This window comes from Pongo abelii, chromosome 16, assembly GCF_028885655.2.
Source record: "Pongo abelii isolate AG06213 chromosome 16, NHGRI_mPonAbe1-v2.0_pri, whole genome shotgun sequence".
Classification (NCBI taxonomy): domain Eukaryota; kingdom Metazoa; phylum Chordata; class Mammalia; order Primates; family Hominidae; genus Pongo; species Pongo abelii.
Genome location: NC_072001.2, coordinates 68509340 through 68526883, shown reverse-complemented (window position 1 = coordinate 68526883; position 17544 = coordinate 68509340). Strand labels below are relative to the sequence as shown.

Below are 17544 nucleotides of genomic sequence, written 5' to 3'. Positions count from 1 at the left end.
TTTTTTTTTTTAATAGAGATGGGGGTCTCGCTATGCTGGCCAGGTTGGTCTTGAACTCCTGGCCTCAAGCGATCCTCCCACCTCGCCCTCCCAAAGTGCTGGGATTACAAACGTAAGCCGCCACGCCTGGCCTCTACATTTTTGACCTGGGCAACAAGAAAGGAACTGAGATGAAGAAAACTGTGGGAGGAGAAAGATTGATAGAAAAGATCAGGATAAGTTTGTCTACTAGACAGCTAAAGGAACTGGGGCCTAGATGGCTGGATACAGAAGTCCGGGGTTCAGAAAAGATGGTCTAGGCTGAAAGTATCCATTTGGGCATCATTAGCATAAAGATGCTCTTTAAAGCCTTGAGGACCAGATGAGATCACTAAGGGAAGCAAGTGTTTCAAGGAAGAGGGAGTGATTCACTAAGTCAAATGCTGCTGATAGGGCAAGTGAAGATGGGGCGTGGCAATGAATGAATAAACGCCAGGCCTGTTAGATATGCAAAGCGCCAGTGATTATTGAGGGTTAACTGACAACAGATAGGTGTAGAGACAAGATGGCTCTAAGTCACAGGAACACTTAGAGACACAGGGAAGGGAAGAACTATGGCATCTTGGAGTTGGAAAGGACCTTAACTAGGTCATTGAATCTGTACTCTTTTCCCCGCCCTAGCCTGACAATTGAACCCTTGGCTGTAGAACAAGAAATATTTGCGGGATACTGAGGCAAACAGTCTGGCTAGGTAGGTTAGAGAATGTGCCGTTGAAGAATGAGAGAAAGGGTAGTTCAGTAAATGCTGGACAGCAGAGGCAGGGTGAGGGGGTGGAGATGACCTTCCGAAGTCAGAAAACCAAGGTTCAGGTCCTGCATCTGCTGCTCCCTAGCCTCCTGTCCTTGGGCAAGTCACTTCACCTCCCCTAGCCTCAGTTTCCCCATGCGGCGACATCTGAATATGGTAGTGCTTGAAGGTAGTGTAAAAGTGTCCTGCTTGTGTTAGTTACTGCCAGAGCAAGGGAAGGAGGCCAAGAGAAGCCCTTGGTTTGGGATGGCAGATAGGACTATCAAGATCTCCGCAGGTGGGCTGGAGCAACGTGTGGAGAAGCGAACCAGCATTCAGGCCAGGACCTGGGCTGGAATGGACTAGGCTCGGGTGGCAAGGGAGCCATCCGGACAGAGACCGTGGCCCTGAATCTGCCTCCCCTGAGCCTGGAACGGAGATGGAGACCCCGAGGCAGCAACAGGGAGAAGAAATAGAGACGCTGAGGCAGAGAGGCCAGGAGACTCAGAGACAGGGAGACTAAGAGACAGACCCAGCAACAGGCGGCCTCACGGGGGCCCGCGGCGACCCGGAGAGGGCGAGGCACCGGGACACAGACCCGGACCAAGCAGAGCCCCCGCGCGGCGCAGGGCCGTGGGGCGCGGGCGCAGGGTCCCCGGCGGGGCCAGGGCGGCCACACTCGCCGGGCGCCCCCTCCTGGGCCGCTCGCCCAAGATGGCGATGGAGGGGCGGGTGAGGCGGCAGCGGCCCTGGCCCCCGCGCCGGCCCCAGCTCTGGCCCGGGCCCCCGAGGCCGCGCCCCCGCCCGCGGCGCCGCGCCTCCCCGGGCCACTGACGCCCGGCGCGCCCTCCCCCCGCGGCGGCGGCAGCCGAAGCGCGGGGAGGCGGCGGCGGCGGCGGCCCGAGCCCAGCCCCATGGCGCGGGGGAACGCCGGCCGCGGCCGCGGGCTCCTCGCGCTGACCTTCTGCCTGCTGGCGGCGCGCGGTAAGGGCGGGCGCCCGGAGAGGCGGGAGCGGCTGCGGAGTGCTGGTGCGCCCGCGCCCTGGGCTGCATCGGGCTGCGGGGCTGGCTCAAGCCCGAGTCCCGAGCAAGTGCGGGGGCTGCGCGTCCGGGTGCCCGCGATACCTGCGCGGGGGTCTGCGAGCTGCGGCCGGGGGGCGTTTGTGGCGCGTGCTTGTCCGCAGTGGGTGTGTGCCTTTGGTTCGCAGAGTTTGGAGTCGTGTGTGTGTGTGTGTGTGTGTGTGTGTGTTTTGGGAGTGCTCCCGTCGTGTCCGCAGTGCGTGCCACGGTCGCGGCGTGGCATCGGCGGGGCGGGTAGCTGCGGTGTCTTTTGCGGGTCGGTGGCTTTTGCGGGGCGGGCTCTGCCTTGCCTGCGCGTGTCTTGGGTTGAGAGTGTGTGTGAAAGAGGAGGGAACTGGGGTTGTGTCTGCATCTCCATTTGGGTCGGGTGCGTGTGCAATTGTGTTTATGGGGTTGAGCTAATATTTGGCCTTGGCATTTGGGAAGTGTCCTTGCCCGTAGTGGGGGACAGAGCGATGGATTCCGATTGACTGGGGGTGGTGGTGATAAAACAACACTTAACTTTGCCCAGTGGGTGTGGTCCCTGGGGCCGGTTAGAGAGGGGTAGAGGGAGGTGTTGCTCCCCAAAACCTGTGGCCAGCAGTGGACTGGGGGAGGGGGCAGGAAACCATTTGCTTTCGTGGACATGTCCAGCGCTCGTTCTCAGGATGGGACGCGTGTCACCCCGGCCCCACCCCCCAGGGACCGACCAGGGAAGCGTGGACGAGGTCAGCAGGGCCTCATCCAGTCCGCAGCCCAGTGCGGAGTGGGTACGGGGTAAGTCAGAGTTGTCCAAGCTGGAGAAAGGGCTGGGGAGGGGATAGCGGAGTCCCCAAGGGTGTGTGTCTAGGGCTGCGGCTTCCACCCACAGCTCTGTCGCTTCCTGTCCGGTGTGCGTTTGGGGGCGGCTCATGGGGAGTGTAGGTGGCAGGGCTGGGAGGGGGATGGGCTGGCCGCTTTGTTCGCCTAGTTCTTGCCTTCCCCGCGGAGGGGGGAGCTGAGGATGTGTCCGGGGAGAGTCGGGGAGGGACTTGGAGGTGGGGGTGGGGAGGGGGATTTCTCTCCAGCTGCTGCGGCTTTCCAGAGACTCAGCCAGGCCACGTGGGAGGGAGGCGGGGGGAAGGAGCCTCCGCCTGGCCAGCCCCAGGCCCATCTCCAGGAAAACCAAACAGCGGGTGGGAAAGTGCTGGGAACTCCTCGGACCCCTTCTGTCCCTACAAAGACACGCCCCTTTCCAGCCCCAACCGCGGATTAAGCTGGAGGCCGCCGCGGGGCTGGGTCTCGGCTGCTGGGCCAGGGGAGCTGGAGGCCCTGGCTTGTCAGGTGAAAGGGGCGGGGAAGTGTCAGAGAGACGTCTGTCTTCCCGGAGCTCAGGGGATTAAGGAATAGTTCCACTGCCCCACCTTCCGCTATTCCTAGGGCTCCTGGAACGAGCTCGGGGTCACCCAGCAAAGCGGCATCAGGGCTGGGAACCGCACCGGCGCATTATTCAATACCTCTAGGACCTGCCGCGAGGGACCCAGCTTCCCTGGCCTCTCCCTGCTCCCGAGTGCACAAAGTAGGCGAGGGACCGAGTTGCGGCGTCTCTTGGTTGCAGTGTGAGTGGCTACAACAGCTTGCCCTGGTCCTCCAAATCTCAGCAGGCCTGGGGACACTCCAGTCGAGTTATGACTAGCCACCCTGATCTGTACTGAGGTCATTCATTCGTTCAACAAATATTTATGGAGCACCTTTTATAGGCTAGCTTGTGCCTAGTGCCTAGAATATAGTAAATAAGGAGGCAGACCTGATCCCTGGTGCAAAGCTTTCAGTCCGGTGGAGGGGGAAACTGACAAGTCCCCTGAAGTGCTGGGGAAGACGCAGGAAGGAGGGGCTCCTACACCGATCTGGGAAGGTCAGCAAAAGCTTCCTGAAGAAAGTGATGAGTAGTAGAGCTCGACATGGAGTTAGCCCTATAGAAGGAGAATGATGATGGGGACAGTTTTCCAGAGAACAGCATGTGCAAACGTTCAGAGGTGATTTAGTTGAGATCATTGGATTAAACTAAATCTAGCTGGAATTTAGGGACAAGGGGTGGGTGTGGGGCAGGTGAGGGAAGCACGGAAAGGGGTCAGGGAGTATCAAGACAGGAGGCTGAAGAGGGGAGCTAGATCCAGCTCACAAAGGGCTTTACAGGGCCCACCAAAGTTTCTGGCCTGAGAGTCCCCATGAACCCTTGACAGGATTTAAGATGAGCTTTGCGTCATCTCATTCCAGCCAGTGTGGAGGATGGATTGGGTGGGGCTGGAGGCAGGAAGCTCCAGCTCCTTCAAGGCTGTTGTAGCAATCCAGAAGAGAGGATGGTGGCAGCTAGCATAGTGGCAGTTGGGGTTGGGCTGGAGTGGCTGCATTCCAGAGATTTTCAGGAAATAGAATCAGTAGAACTTGAGGATAGATTGAATTTGTAGGGGGCAAGAGAAAGGAAAGTAAGAAATAGGCCGGGCACGGTGGCTCACGCCTGCAATCCCAGCACTTTGGGAGGCCAAGGCGGGTGGATCACGTGAAGTCAGGAGTTCAACACCAGCCTGGCCAATATGGTGAAACCCCATCTCTACTAAAAATACAAAAATTAGCCAGGTGTGGTGGTGCATGCCTGTAATCCCAGCTACTCAGGAGTCTGAGACCCTAGAATCGTTTGAACCTGGGAGGTGAAGGTTGCAGTGAGCCGAGATCGCGCCACTGCACTCCAGCCTGGGTGACAAAGTGAGACTCTGTCTCAAAAAAACAAAAACAACAACAACAAAAAAACCATGAGGCAGAATGAAGGGCTGGTATTGGGGTTAGCATGATGCCTGTGCCTGCCCATCTCCTCTCAACACTGTTCTTGAGTCAGGGACTGGGACCCCTGTGTGAGCAGGTGGTGAGAAGCCGAGCTCTGTTCTTATCACATGCACAAAGGTGGGGCTCTCGGCTGTCCCTTCTTCCAAAGTCAGAATTCGGAGAGTAGGGAACCTAGAGGTCAGTAATAGGAGGCCTCTAAGAACTTGAGAGCTTTCTCCTCACCTGGGAACTCCCCACCTCCCCCATCCCTTTCTCAGCCCAGAGGCTCAGAGGCCAATCTCAGTCATTTGGGGTGGGCCTCTTTCCCCATCTCGGAAGTTAGGAATCAGGTCAAACAGTTGGAGTTTCTTTTAATAATGAATCTTATCCAGAAGGTATCTAAACCTTCATTGATCCTCTATGTGCTTTCATGACTCAATTAAACACACATTTACATGTAAATTAGCATTTCTTTTCTCCTAAATGTATCTCTTTCAAGTTAAGCAATTTCACAATTAGCGCATCATTGAATGTCAGCACTGAAAGGAACTTAGAAATAATTTCAGGCCAGGCTCATACCTGTAATCCCAGCACTTTGTGTGGCTGAGGCAGGAGGATCGCTTGAGCTGAGTTTGAGACCAGACTGGGCAACATATTGAGACCTCATTTCTACAAAAAATTAAAAAAAAAAAAAAAAAAAAAAAAGCATGGCAGGCATGGTGGTGTGCACTGTTGTCCTTGCTGCTCAGGAGGCCGAAGTGGGAGGATTGCTTGAGCCCAGGAGTTCAAGACTGTGGTAAGCTATGATGGCTCGCACCACTGTTCTCCACCCTGGGCAACAGAGTGAGACTCTGTCTCAAAGGAAGAAAGAGAAAGAAAAGAAGAAATAATTTTAGCATGAACGTGTTTTCACAGATGAGAAAACTGAGTGACTTCCCAAAGTTACATGATTAGGGACTGAAATGGGGCACCCTTTCTAGGGATACCCAAGTTCACTCTCTTTGTACTCCTCTATACCATATGAGCCGTTATCAGCTTTAGGCTCTCCCCCTCAAGTAGGTCTGTCTGGGCTCTGGAATCCACCCTCCTCCACTTACCCACCACCCACCTCTTTCTGTTCTCTCCCATGGTACAGCAACCAGACTTGATAGGGAATTCCAGATGCAGAACAGATGTCATTACCAGGCAGGCTTGGGGGCAGGGGGAGGAGTAAGCATGGCTCTGAGGGAGAGGACCCCAGCCTGGTCAGAGGTGGGTGACAGGAGCTAGGGGGCCAGGGAAGGAAAACCAGAGAGTATGTTTTGGAGCCTGACATGCAGAGAAATCAAACCCTGTTACCTGTGCCAACTGGGCTGCCAGCTACTACTGCCTCACTGCTGAGGCTGAGTGAGGTATCCTTTGGATTTGGGGGCCCATGGGGTCCTTGGGATCAGAGAAGCAAGGACCGGTAAGCTGTCCTTCAGGTGCAGACCCAAGACTCCTGGATGGTTCTATAAGGGACTCATTACCTTGTTAGATAGTTTGCAGGACAAAGCTCGGGCCAGTGAGCAGAACATACTGGGAGAGACAGGTGGGCACAAGAGAAATATATTTTTTAACCGTGTGAGCCATACAGCAAGAGAACAGGCAAGGCAGTGATCTCCCCAGCCTGGTCATGTTTAAGTACAGGGTTTCTTTCAGTGTGGACTTGCTGTTCTATCTCTGCTTTTCAAGCATGTCATGTCTACCGGGTGCCACACAGTGTGCTAGGCAGTTTCCACATGTCTTCCTGATATCTTCTCTCGCCCTGAAGGGAGTTACTATCGTTTTTACAGATAAGGAAACTGATGCTTGGAAAAGCATAGGGGGCTCTATGCCTATCTTTTTGAGGATGTCTTCATGGGTTCACTCATCCATTCAAGAAATGTTTATTGAGCACCTACTGTGTGTTAGGCACTGTTCCAGGTACTGAGGATTTAGAAAACTGACTAAGACATAATCCCAAGACTTTGGTGCCTAGTTGAGGAGAAAGGCAAGTCAAAAACCTAGAGTGAAGGCTGGGCGTGGTGGCTCACTCCTGTAATCCCAGCACTTTGGGAGGCCGACGTGGGCGGATCACTTGAGGTCAGGAGTTCGAGACCACCCTGACCAACATGGTGAAATCCTGTCCTACCAAAAAATACAAAAACTAGCCGGGCATGGTGGCGCACGCCTGTAGTCTCAGCTACTTAAGAGGCTGAAGCAGGAGAATCACTTCAACCTGGGTGGCGGAGGTTGCAGTGAACCGAGATCATGCCACAGCACTCCAACCTGGGTGACAGAGTGAGACTCCATCTGCCCCCCCAAAAAAAATCTGGAGTGATAACTGCGATGATGCGGGTGCCAGCGTTCTACGGGGCAGAAAAAGGAGAGGTGTCTAAATCAACCAGGGACATCACAACTGTTCTAGGGAGTGAGAGCAGCACCAGCAATGCATGGAACAAGATGTGTTTTCAGAGAATTGGCCATGGTTCGCTGTGTGTGGAGGGGTAGAGGGTCTCAGGGGAGCAGAAGATAGGCAGGTCAAGCTGAGCCTGGCTTTGCTGTTGGATAGGCTGAGGCTGAGACTCTCCCCTCAGGATTGCAGATGAAGGGAGAGCTGAGGCCTTCCTTGTGTCCCAGGCAACTGTCCCAACTCTCCTTCCAGCTGTTGGGGGGAGGGGCTCAGCATGTGGTAAGGGAGGTGGCCAAGGTTGGGGGCAGGAAGGGAGGTTTCTGGAAGGAACCGACTTGTGTTCCCTGGGAAAGGAGAATGGTGATGGTGTCGTGGAGAATTTCTCCTGGGCTGCAAACAAGTAGTAAATCTGTTGGGCCCTGAAATTCAGAAGTGAGGAGGCACTGATGTGATGTTTGTGGCAAGTTCCTGGCTTAATGAAGGAGCCATCTTGGCCTCGTTGTTCCCCTCCCCCAGCTACACGCCCCTTCCCTAAGAATTCACTGAAAAATGGAACTCACGCCAGGCCTCCACTAATCCCACGAAACAGCATTGAGCTGGCCCTGGAGCTCAGCAGCGAATCTCCTTTCTGTCTGGGTTCTAATTGGCCTCATAAAATCCAATTTATCCTGTAAGTGGGTAAAATAATCTGTCAGAAAAAGGAGATTGAGAGGTGGCCCTAGGGTTCCCAAATGCAGCAGCTCTGTGTCTCTGACAGGGTCTCACTGAGGAGATTGAGGAGAAGGGTTATGGGAGGGGCGGCCCCCTCAAGACAGAAAGCCAGCAGGCAGCAAGTGTCCACTGGGCACCTGCAATGTGTCCACCCCAGCCCTGAGAAAGAGGGCTAAAAATGTTGGGGGTCAGCCATGACAGTGGGCTGGGGGTGGCAAGAAAGCGCTGGCCATGAAGCTCCTGGACAAATAAGGTCCCCTCCCCAGAGCATCGCTTTTATGAAAAGATTTGGTGGTATGGGAACCACACTTATATTAAAACAAATATTGCTGTGTTATGGAGCAGAATGCAAAATGTGCTGGAGGTGTGGCCGGGCGCAGTGGCTCATGCCTGTAATCCCAGCACTTTGGGAGGCCAAGGAGGGCGGATCACGAGGTCAGGAGATCGAGACCATCCTGGCTAACACGGTGAAACCCTGTCTCTACTAAAAATACAAAAAATTAGCTGGGTGTGGTGGCGGGCGCCTGTAGTCTCAGCTACTCGGGAGGCTGAGGCAGGAGAATGTCTCGAACCCTGGGAGGCAGAGCTTGCAGTAAGCCGACATCGCGCCACTGCACTCCAGCCTGGGTGACAGAGCGAGTCTCAAAAAAAAAAAAAAAAAAGTCAACACATTTTAGGCAGTCAGCAAGCCTCGTAAATATGTGTTCCTCTGCTGTTGGGAGAATTTGGGTGAAAATGTTTGAGAAGTTCGGAGACTCCTCATTTTAAAATTGGGGAAACTGAGGCCGAAAGGACGAAAGTAGCTCACACAAGGTCATGCAATGAATGACTGGACCTAGAACCCAGGACTCTGAGGCCAGGCTTGTCCCACCACACCCCCTTGTCTGTCTAGGCAAGAGTAAGGGACCTCCAAGTGGTTTTCAGTGTGAGACCTAGGAAAAACTTTACCTGGGGAAGGTAGGAGCAGCCTCACAGAGGGGCTGGCACGTGAGTCCCTAAGGATGCGCTTCCTGGGCACAGAAATCAGGTTGGGCACAGACAGAGAGAACCCTCTTATTCAGGAGCAGTTGTCTCCTCAATGCTGGTTCATCCCCAAAAAGTCAAAGAAGGGCAGTTTTCCCAGACTGTCTCCCAGAGAGATGAGATCCCTCCCCAGGCCTCAGTTTCCCCATCTATGGAATGAGGATTCTCAGGCTTCACAGATGTTTCCACTAAAATGGGCTGTCTTGGGCTCCTGGCACAGCACTGCTGCTCTCTGAGGGGGACCCCATCTTCTCTCTGTGTCTACGTTCCTGTTGCTTTCCCTGATCCTGCCTTGCTGAGCTCCTCAGAGGTGGGGAAGCCAGACATCTGCTGATCCATGAATATTCAGGAAGGGAATCAGAGCCTCCTCTGGGCTCCCCAGCCAGCCGCCAGCCCCTCTGGCGGCCGTCCTGCCTGCCAGAGCCCAGGCTGCTGACATACCCAGCAGCTGCTCGGGCCCCAACTGTTCACATTGTTTGTTCAACGCAGCAGGGGATTTTCCAAGCCCGGGACATGCTTTAGGGGGCAGGGAGGCTGCCGGAGGGCTCAGGGATTCGTGTCCTTTGGGGGTTTTCTCCCCTGAAACCCAAACCTACTCCTTAGTGGCTGGAATGGGCATTTGGAAGCCGCTGGGCTGAGAGCCGGGCTTGCCTTCCCCCTACCCTGTACTTGAATCATGGCATCTAGGGCCTTAGAGATAGAAGGGACTGGATGATAAGGACAGCAAATAGCACTGTACAGCCCTTTATAGTTACAAAGTGCCTTTAAAGAATAAGCTCCCCGCCGGGCATGGTAGCTCATGCCTGTAATTCCAGCACTTTGGGAAGCCAAGGCGGGCAGATCACTTGAGGTCAGCAGTTCGAGACCAGCCTGGCCAAAATGGTGAAACCCTGTCTCTACTAAGAATACAAAAATTAGTCAGGTGTGATGGCGCATGCCTGTAATCCCAGTTACATAGGAGGCTGAGGCAGGAGAATCACTTGAACCCAGGAGGTGGAGGTTGCAGTGAGCTGAGATCGTGTCACTGTACTCCAGCCTGGGCAACAGAGCACAACTGTCGCAAGAACAAACAAACAAAGAATAAGCTCCCATTCCTTGAGTGATGTCTATTAGGCTCTGGGCTGTAGCCGTGACATACATTGTCTCGTTTAATTCCTTCACGCTTAGTGGTATCATCTTCATGTGGAAACTGAGTCCCAGAAAGGTTAAGTGGCTTGTCACAGAGCTGGTAGGTGGAGCAGCAAGACTGAAACCTTGATCTTCTTCCCCAAGGTCAAAAGCTGTTTCCACCACAGCACGTGGCCCGCAGTAGTGTGAATGCCAGATTGGTTTCCCCAATTAGAATGAAAACTTGGTGAGGGCAGGGGCCGCTTCTCCCTGCTGAGCCCACGAGTACTGCTGAGGCTAGTTGTGCAGCCAGAGGTGTCCAGCAGAAGCCGTCTGATGAATTAAGAAAGGCAGCAGCCCAGGTCAGGTCCTGTCTCTCCGTCCACCCTTCGCACTGCAATCCCAGGCCCTGGCTTCTGCCCTGGCCTCCTTATTTCATGCAGCCATCACTGCTCTTCTCCCCTCGCCCTTGTTCCTCTTTGGAGCTGGTGGGAAGGGAGTCTGGAGACTCACAGGGCTTCTAGTGTTGGCCTGTGTGTCCAAGTGTTGATGACTGTGGCAGAGACTGAGGCGCATGTGTTCAGGAGTGCAGAGCTATGTTTACCAATTTGTGTGTGGTCTCGATGGTGTTTTATGTTTGTTCAGGAATAGGTGTGTCCATGTCAGTGAATAATCATAGAATCATAGAATCTCAGAGGTCACCTGCTACATTCCAGTGAGCTGGGGCCCAGAAGGGGAAATGACTGGGCCAAAACCACATGGCTAGACTGTGATGGAGCTGGACCTAGAACCAAGGGTCTCCTGATTCCCTTGCCATTGTTTTGTGCACGTCCCCATGTGGCTCTGTCAGCCCAGACCTGCCTTGTAATGAGTATGGGCCATTGTCCCAACCTCTGGCCCTGGTTCCTCTCAGACATGCCATTCTGCCTTAAAGTAAGGAGTCAGACCAGAGCCTAAGAAGGGACCTTGGGCCATTGAGCTTATATAAGACAAGGAGGCAGCAGGTTAACCTTCTGGAAGACACAACAGGGAGAACCAACCATTTGCCTATGAATACCGGTGGCTGGGCCCTGCGGAATATTGGTTCCAATAATAAACACTGGCCTTTGTGTGTTTTTGCCTTGACCCTGGGATGGCATTCCCTTCCTCTACTGTTTCCCTACTCTTCCCTTTGTGGCAAGGGCAGTGTTGGGTCTGTAGGCTCTTCTGGGGCCTTGGGAGAAGAAAGAAGCCTGGATTGAGTCAGGAGACCTGAGTCCTGGCTCTGGCCTCCTGCATGGCCTTGGGGAAATTAGCTGCAGGGAGTGTTGAGCTTCTCCAGTCACCAGGACAGACCAGGCTGCCGGCTGCCAGGGCCTGGAATGAGCCATGGGCGCCTCCTCTCATGCTGGCTGTGAATCCAGCTTGAGTCTAGTCCCTACCTGAGGCACTTAACAATTCCCAGCAGGATCTGCTCACTTAGTTCATTGTTGGGGAAGGGGGAATGTCTGACTTTCCTTCATCCAGGTGGCTCCCCCAACCAGCTGGGACTTATTTTTGTTTTGTTTATTCAAAATATATAGTATTCACACACACACACACACACATACACTCTTTCTCACACTTATAATACATTTTAAATGTTTCTTGGATACAGTATTTTTCTAGCCTCTGTGTGTGTGTGTGTGTGTGTGTGTGTAGAGAGAGAGACAGAGAGAGAGAGATCTATATATGTATATGTGTATATTTTAGACAGGATCTCACTCTGTTACTCAGGCTAGAGTGCAGTGGTGCAATCACAGCTCACTTTAGCCTCTACCTTCTGGGCTCAAAGGATCCTCCCACCATGCCTGGCTAATTAAAAAATTTTTTTTTTGTAATGATGAGGTCTCCCTATGTTACCCAGGCTGGTTTCAAACTCCTGGGCTTAAGCAATCATCCTGCCTTAGCCCTCAACCTCACCAAGTGTTGGGATTACAGGAGTGAGCCGCCATGCCTGGCCTCCAGTGGCATATTTTTGATTGGGTGATAATGATCAATATGATCTGTTAGGTTCCAGGGTAGGGAATGACATTACTGAGCCCCCATTCTGTGTCAGGCACTGTGCTTTTTTTTTTTTTTTTTTTTTTTTTTTTGAGACAGAATCTCTTTCTGTCACCCAGGCTGGAGTGCAATGGGGCAATCTTGGCTCACTGCAGCCTCCACCTCCTGGGTTCAAGCAATTCTCCTGCCTCAGCCTCCTGAGTAGCTGAGATTACAGGTGCGCGCCACCACGCCTGGCTAATTTTTGTATTTTTAGTAGAGACGGGGTTTCACCATGTTGGTCAGGCTGGTCTCAAACTCCTGACATCATGATCCACCCGCCTTGGCCTCCCAAAGTGCTGGGATTACAGGTGTGAGCCACTGCACCCAGCCACTATATTCTTTTCTCGCAGAGTCTCATTCTGCCAGCCAGGCTGGAGTGTAGTGGCGTGATCGTGGCTCACTGTAGCCTCAAACTTCTAGGCTCAGGAGATCCTCCTTGCTTCAGCCTCCTGAGTAGCTGGGACCACAGGCGCATGCCACCTAACTTTTTAAATTATCTGTAGAGATGGGGTCTCTCTGTGTTACCCAGGCTGGTATGCTTTTTTAATTGAGAGACAATTGACGTACTACAAAATTCACCCTATACAGTGTTCAACTCAGTGGTTTTTAGTATATTCATATTCACAACATTGTGCAACCACAGCCACTATCTAATTCTAGAACATTTTCATCACCCCCAAAAGAAACCCTGTACTCATTAGCAGTCACTCCCTGTCCTTCCTCCCCCCAGTCACTGACAATCATTAATCCACTTTCTGTCTTTATGGATTTGCCTCCTCTGGGCATTTCATAGAAATGAGATCATGCAAAATGTGGCATCTTATGATTGGCTTCCTTCACTTAGCATCAAGTTTGCATGCTACCTTGTAGCATGCATCAGTCCTTCATTCTTTTTGATGGCTGAATAATCTATCCATTCATCAGGTGATGGGCTTTTGGGTTATTTCCACTCATTGGCTATTATGAATAATGCTGCTATGAGGAAATTGAGCAGCAGGGGAAGACAGGCACAGAGGAGTGCAGCAGTTTGTCCAAGGTCACAGTTAGTAAGGGGAGAGCTGGGATCCAGACGCAGGTCTTTCTCCTTGATTTGCCCCAGCCCCTGCATGGGTGACCCAGGAGCAGAGGCTGTGGGAGGTGGGGGGACATACACTGATGGGCCCGTGCTCCTTCTCTATGCAGGGGAGCTGCTGTTGCCCCAGGAGACGACTGTGGAGCTGAGCTGTGGAGTGGGGCCGCTGCAAGTGATCCTGGGCCCAGAGCAGGCTGCAGTGCTGAACTGTAGCCTGGGGGCTGCTGCTGCTGGACCCCCCAACAGGGTGACCTGGAGCAAGGATGGGGACACCCTGCTGGAGCACGACCACCTACACCTGCTGCCCAATGGTTCCCTGTGGCTGTCCCAGCCACTGGCACCCAATGGCAGTGACAAGTCAGTCCCTGAGGCCGTGGGGGTCATTGAAGGCAGCTATTCGTGCCTAGCCCACGGGCCCCTCGGAGTGCTGGCCAGCCAGACTGCTGTCATCAAGCTTGCCAGTAAGTGCTTGCATAGGGCTGAGGCTGAAACCTAGACTCGGGGTGTGCGAAGTGGGATCTGCAGTTAGTTACTTGCACAAATGCCTGTCTCTTGATCCCACCCCACCCTTTCCCTGCTTCCCATCCTGCTCAATAGGTCTCTTCCTGTTATTGTCTATCCTCATTCTTGAGTATTCCAGAATCTTCCCGCTTCTTCTCCACTCCCCTGTTCCTTCTGCTTTTCTTTCCCTTTGAGTCCTAGAGTCTGGGCTTGTGCTCTCCTCCAGGGAGCCTGCCAGAGTGCCCCCTTTGTGTCAGAGGCACAAAGCTGCCTCCTAAGGGAGCTCCTGCCTGCACGGCAGGTGGAACATGTGGATTCAAACCCTTGCTCCAGCCTTACCCGTTAGGCGGCTCTCAGGAGGCACAGATCACCATGAAATAACTTTCAGGCCAGAAGAAATGTGCATATTACTGTACAGTTTGACCATCATGATGACGTTGGGCAGGGGGGCTTTGGAATTCATTCTGCTGGCAGTATCTGACCGCTAATCACCACTTCTTGTTGTGTCTCCCTCGATCTGAATTGGCTCTGCTGTGTGTTTCTATGACTCTGTGTTTCTGTGCCTCCATGCGGATGTGTTTCACTGTTTGTGCTTGCTGTGGCTTCTCTCTCCTATTCCTTTCCTGTCCCTGCCTGTGTCTCACTGTCCCCAGCACTCGCAGACTTCTCTCTGCACCCGGAGTCTCAGACGGTGGAGGAGAACGGGACAGCTCGCTTTGAGTGCCACATTGAAGGGCTGCCAGCTCCCATCATTACTTGGGAGAAGGACCAGGTGACATTGCCTGAGGAGCCTCGGTGAGTGCCCTGTAGGGGAGCGGGTCCTGGTAGGCAGGGCAGAGAGGGCTCTGGGGTGTGCTCAGAACTGAGATTCTTAGAGTCGAGGTAGCTGCATTTACCTAAGCTGACTTGAGTGTCAACTACCGCCTGACTTCTGGCTCATGTCTAGTCCCAAAGAGAAGTTGGACAAGAAATTTTTGCTCCCTGGGAGGAAAGCTACCCATTGAGCTGTGGAGCCTGGGGAGATGTAGTAGTGGAGTCCTTCCCAGCACATCTAGTCCAACCACTTGCTTTATTGTGGAGATTGAGGGCCAGAGAGGAGCTGTGGCTTATCCCAAGCCGTACCGTGAGCCATTGGCAGAATGTTGGTTGTCTGTTGAGGGCTCCCCGAGGCTGCTGGGAAGGTTTTCTCTTTTCAGGGTTCCTCCGGAGTTTCCACTGTAGATGCATAACTTCTCTTCCTCTCTCAATTCCATCCAGTGGGGCGCAGCCCTCTGAGAAGTGAATTGTAGAGGTCTTTCCTCTTTTACTCTCCTCTTTCCCTGTAAAGGCAATGGATGGGTAGAGCAATCCCAGGGAAGAGTTTCCAAGGCGGAAGGGAAGCAGAGTCTAGACCCTGGACTTGGTCCCTCTTGTGGCTTCCTGGGTAGGTCCAGATGTGTATGCAGCATACCAGAAACCACAAGGCTCATTTGCATCTGTGGTCTCTGAGTTGGTCTCATGACTCAGTCATCACCCCCTGGATTCTTACGTATCTTTGGAAATGTGGCTCCAAGGCCTTTCCCAGCCACCCTGCAGTCCTCTCCCTATATCTCTAGCTGTAGTTACCAGCTAGATCCTTCTCCCGTCCTGGTGGAGGTGGGGCTCCTCGGGCTCTGAAACACTGCCCTTTCTCCCCTGGATCCAACCTTCTGTTGCCTGTGTTGCATTGTCCCAGCTCCTCTGACTTTTGCCCATGTGTAGGTAAGGATGGGGGTTGTAGGAGAAACTTCGGGGTAGAAAAGCCACAGGACAGTTGTGAGGGAGAAAGAGGGTGAGAGGTCCATACATAAGAGATCCTGGCTGGGTGTGGTGACTCATGCCTGTAATCCCAACATTTTGGGAGGACGAAGCAGGAGGACCACTTGAGCCGAGGAGTTCAAGACCAGCCTATGCAAAATATCAAAACCCTGTTTCTATAAAACAATACAAAAATTAGCCCAGTGTGGCAGTGCGGTGCCTGTGGTCCCTGCTACTTGGGAGGCTGAGTGAGATCACTTGGAGGTTGAGGCTACAGTGAGCTGTGATAATGCCACTGCATTCCAGCCAGCCTGGGTGACACAGCGAGACCCTGTCTCAAAAAAAAAAAAAAAAAGAGAGATCCTGTTGACTTTGGTGATGGGTTAGCCCCTCTGGTCCTCAGAGAGTCACTTCTCACCCAGCCTATTCTTCTTCCCACCTATAAAATGAAAGGGGGAAACAAATGAAAGTTGATTTAGATTGTGGTTTCCCAAAGCGTGGCCTTTATAGAATGTTAGTCCCTTTAAATGCTTCTTGAATGAAGTATTCTATGATCAAACAAGAACAGGAAACTGCCTGTAAATCTCCCTCCTGGAGTTGGCAAGGCCCTGAGAAGTGCTGTATTGAGAATCCTGTTGACCTTGTTTAACCAAGCACTTCCTAGGCTCGTTTGCCCAGGAGCCCCTTAACATCCCATGAATGAGCATTCTAGAGGGTGAACCCTGGGAAATGCTGACCCAGCCTTTCTAACACTGACATTTGAAGTTCTGTGCCTTTCTAAATGTGGAGCCTGTCACCACTGTATGATGATGGGTGCCTCCTTGGAGTTCCATGAACCCAGAACAGATGAGCTGGGCAAGAGAGAACCAAGCGAGAGCCTACTCCTGATGCCCCCCAGAGAGGGTAGCAGAAGGGCAGCAAAATCTCCCCATGTTGGAAGTCACAACATGAACCACTTAATGGGAGTGTACCTTGGGCCAGGCACATGCTGAGCCTTTTACATGTTTTCTCACTTAACCCTTCCAATCATCCTTTAATGTAGGTATTTCTTATTTTCACATTTTCCTCTATTTACTTTTAATTTATATTCCTAGCAGATGCACTTTTAAAATTCATATCAGTATGGCTGGGCGTGGTGGCTCACGCCTGTACTCCCAACACTTTGGGAGCCAAGGTGGGCGGATCGCTTGAGCTCAGGAGTCAGAGACCAACCTGGGCAATATGGTGAAACGTAATCTCTCAAAAAATACAAAACTTAGGCCAGGCGCGGTGGCTCACGCCTGTAATCCCAGCACTTTGGGAGGCTGAGGCGGGTGGATCATGAGGTCAGGAGTTCGAGACCAGTCTGACCAACATGGTGAAACCCTATCTCTACTAAAAAAAAAACAAAAACAAAAACAAAAATTAGCCAGGCGTGGTGACGCATGCCTGTAATCCCAGCTACTCAGGAGGCTGAGGCAGGAGAATCACTTGAACCTGGGAGGTGGAGGTTAAAGTGAGCCAAAATTGAGCCACTTCACAGCCTGTTACCCAGGCTGGAGTGAAAATACAAAACTTAGGCCAGGTACAGTGGCTCATGCCTGTAATCCCAGCACTTTGGGAGGCTGAGGCAGGTGGATCATCTGAGGTCAGGAGTTCAAGACCAGCCTCGCCAACATGGTGAAACCCCGTCTCTACCAAAATTACAAAAATTAGCTGGACATGGTGGCAGGCGCCTATAAACCCAGCTACTCAGGAGGCTGAGGCAGGAGAATCACTTGAACCCAGAAGGTAGAGGTTGCAGTAAGCCAAGATCACGCCATTGCACTCCAGCCTGGGTGACAGAGGAAGACTCTGTCTCAAAATAATAATAATTAATTATATTGATTAATATAATTATAATTATAAATATAATTATAAAAATATATAAAAATATAAAAAATATTTAAAAATTATAAAAAATTATATTTTTGTTGAATCATCTTTTATTTTTTCAAAAACAAAAATGGGATTATATTGCAACTTTAATTTTTTTTTCACGTACCCCTAGATGAACATCCTTCCAGGTCTGTACATATGAAGATGGTAGGTATTTTTATCTGGATTGTTAAATGAGGGATTGGAGGATCAGAGGCAGAAATAACTTGCCCCAGGTCACACAGCTTAGTACTCAGAGTGTCAGACTCCAGCAACCTGTGTGGAGGATACACAGGCCTCTGGTAGGTGTCATTTGGTGGTTGGGTGCGGAACCTGTGAGGTCTGAAGAAGTTTGTA

The 17544-nt window shown here is 52.3% G+C and overlaps 1 protein-coding gene across 1 annotated transcript in view; it reads left to right on the top strand.

Annotated features, from left to right (window-relative positions):
- The first annotated feature begins 1627 nt into the window (after positions 1 to 1627).
- Positions 1628 to 17544, top strand: part of IGDCC4 (immunoglobulin superfamily DCC subclass member 4) — a 40738-nt gene continuing 24821 nt past the window's right edge. The window contains 3 exon segments of the mRNA XM_063716173.1: positions 1628 to 1750; positions 13125 to 13475; positions 14169 to 14310. Coding sequence (XP_063572243.1) covers positions 1681 to 1750; positions 13125 to 13475; positions 14169 to 14310 — 563 coding nt within the window. The 5' untranslated portion in view covers positions 1628 to 1680.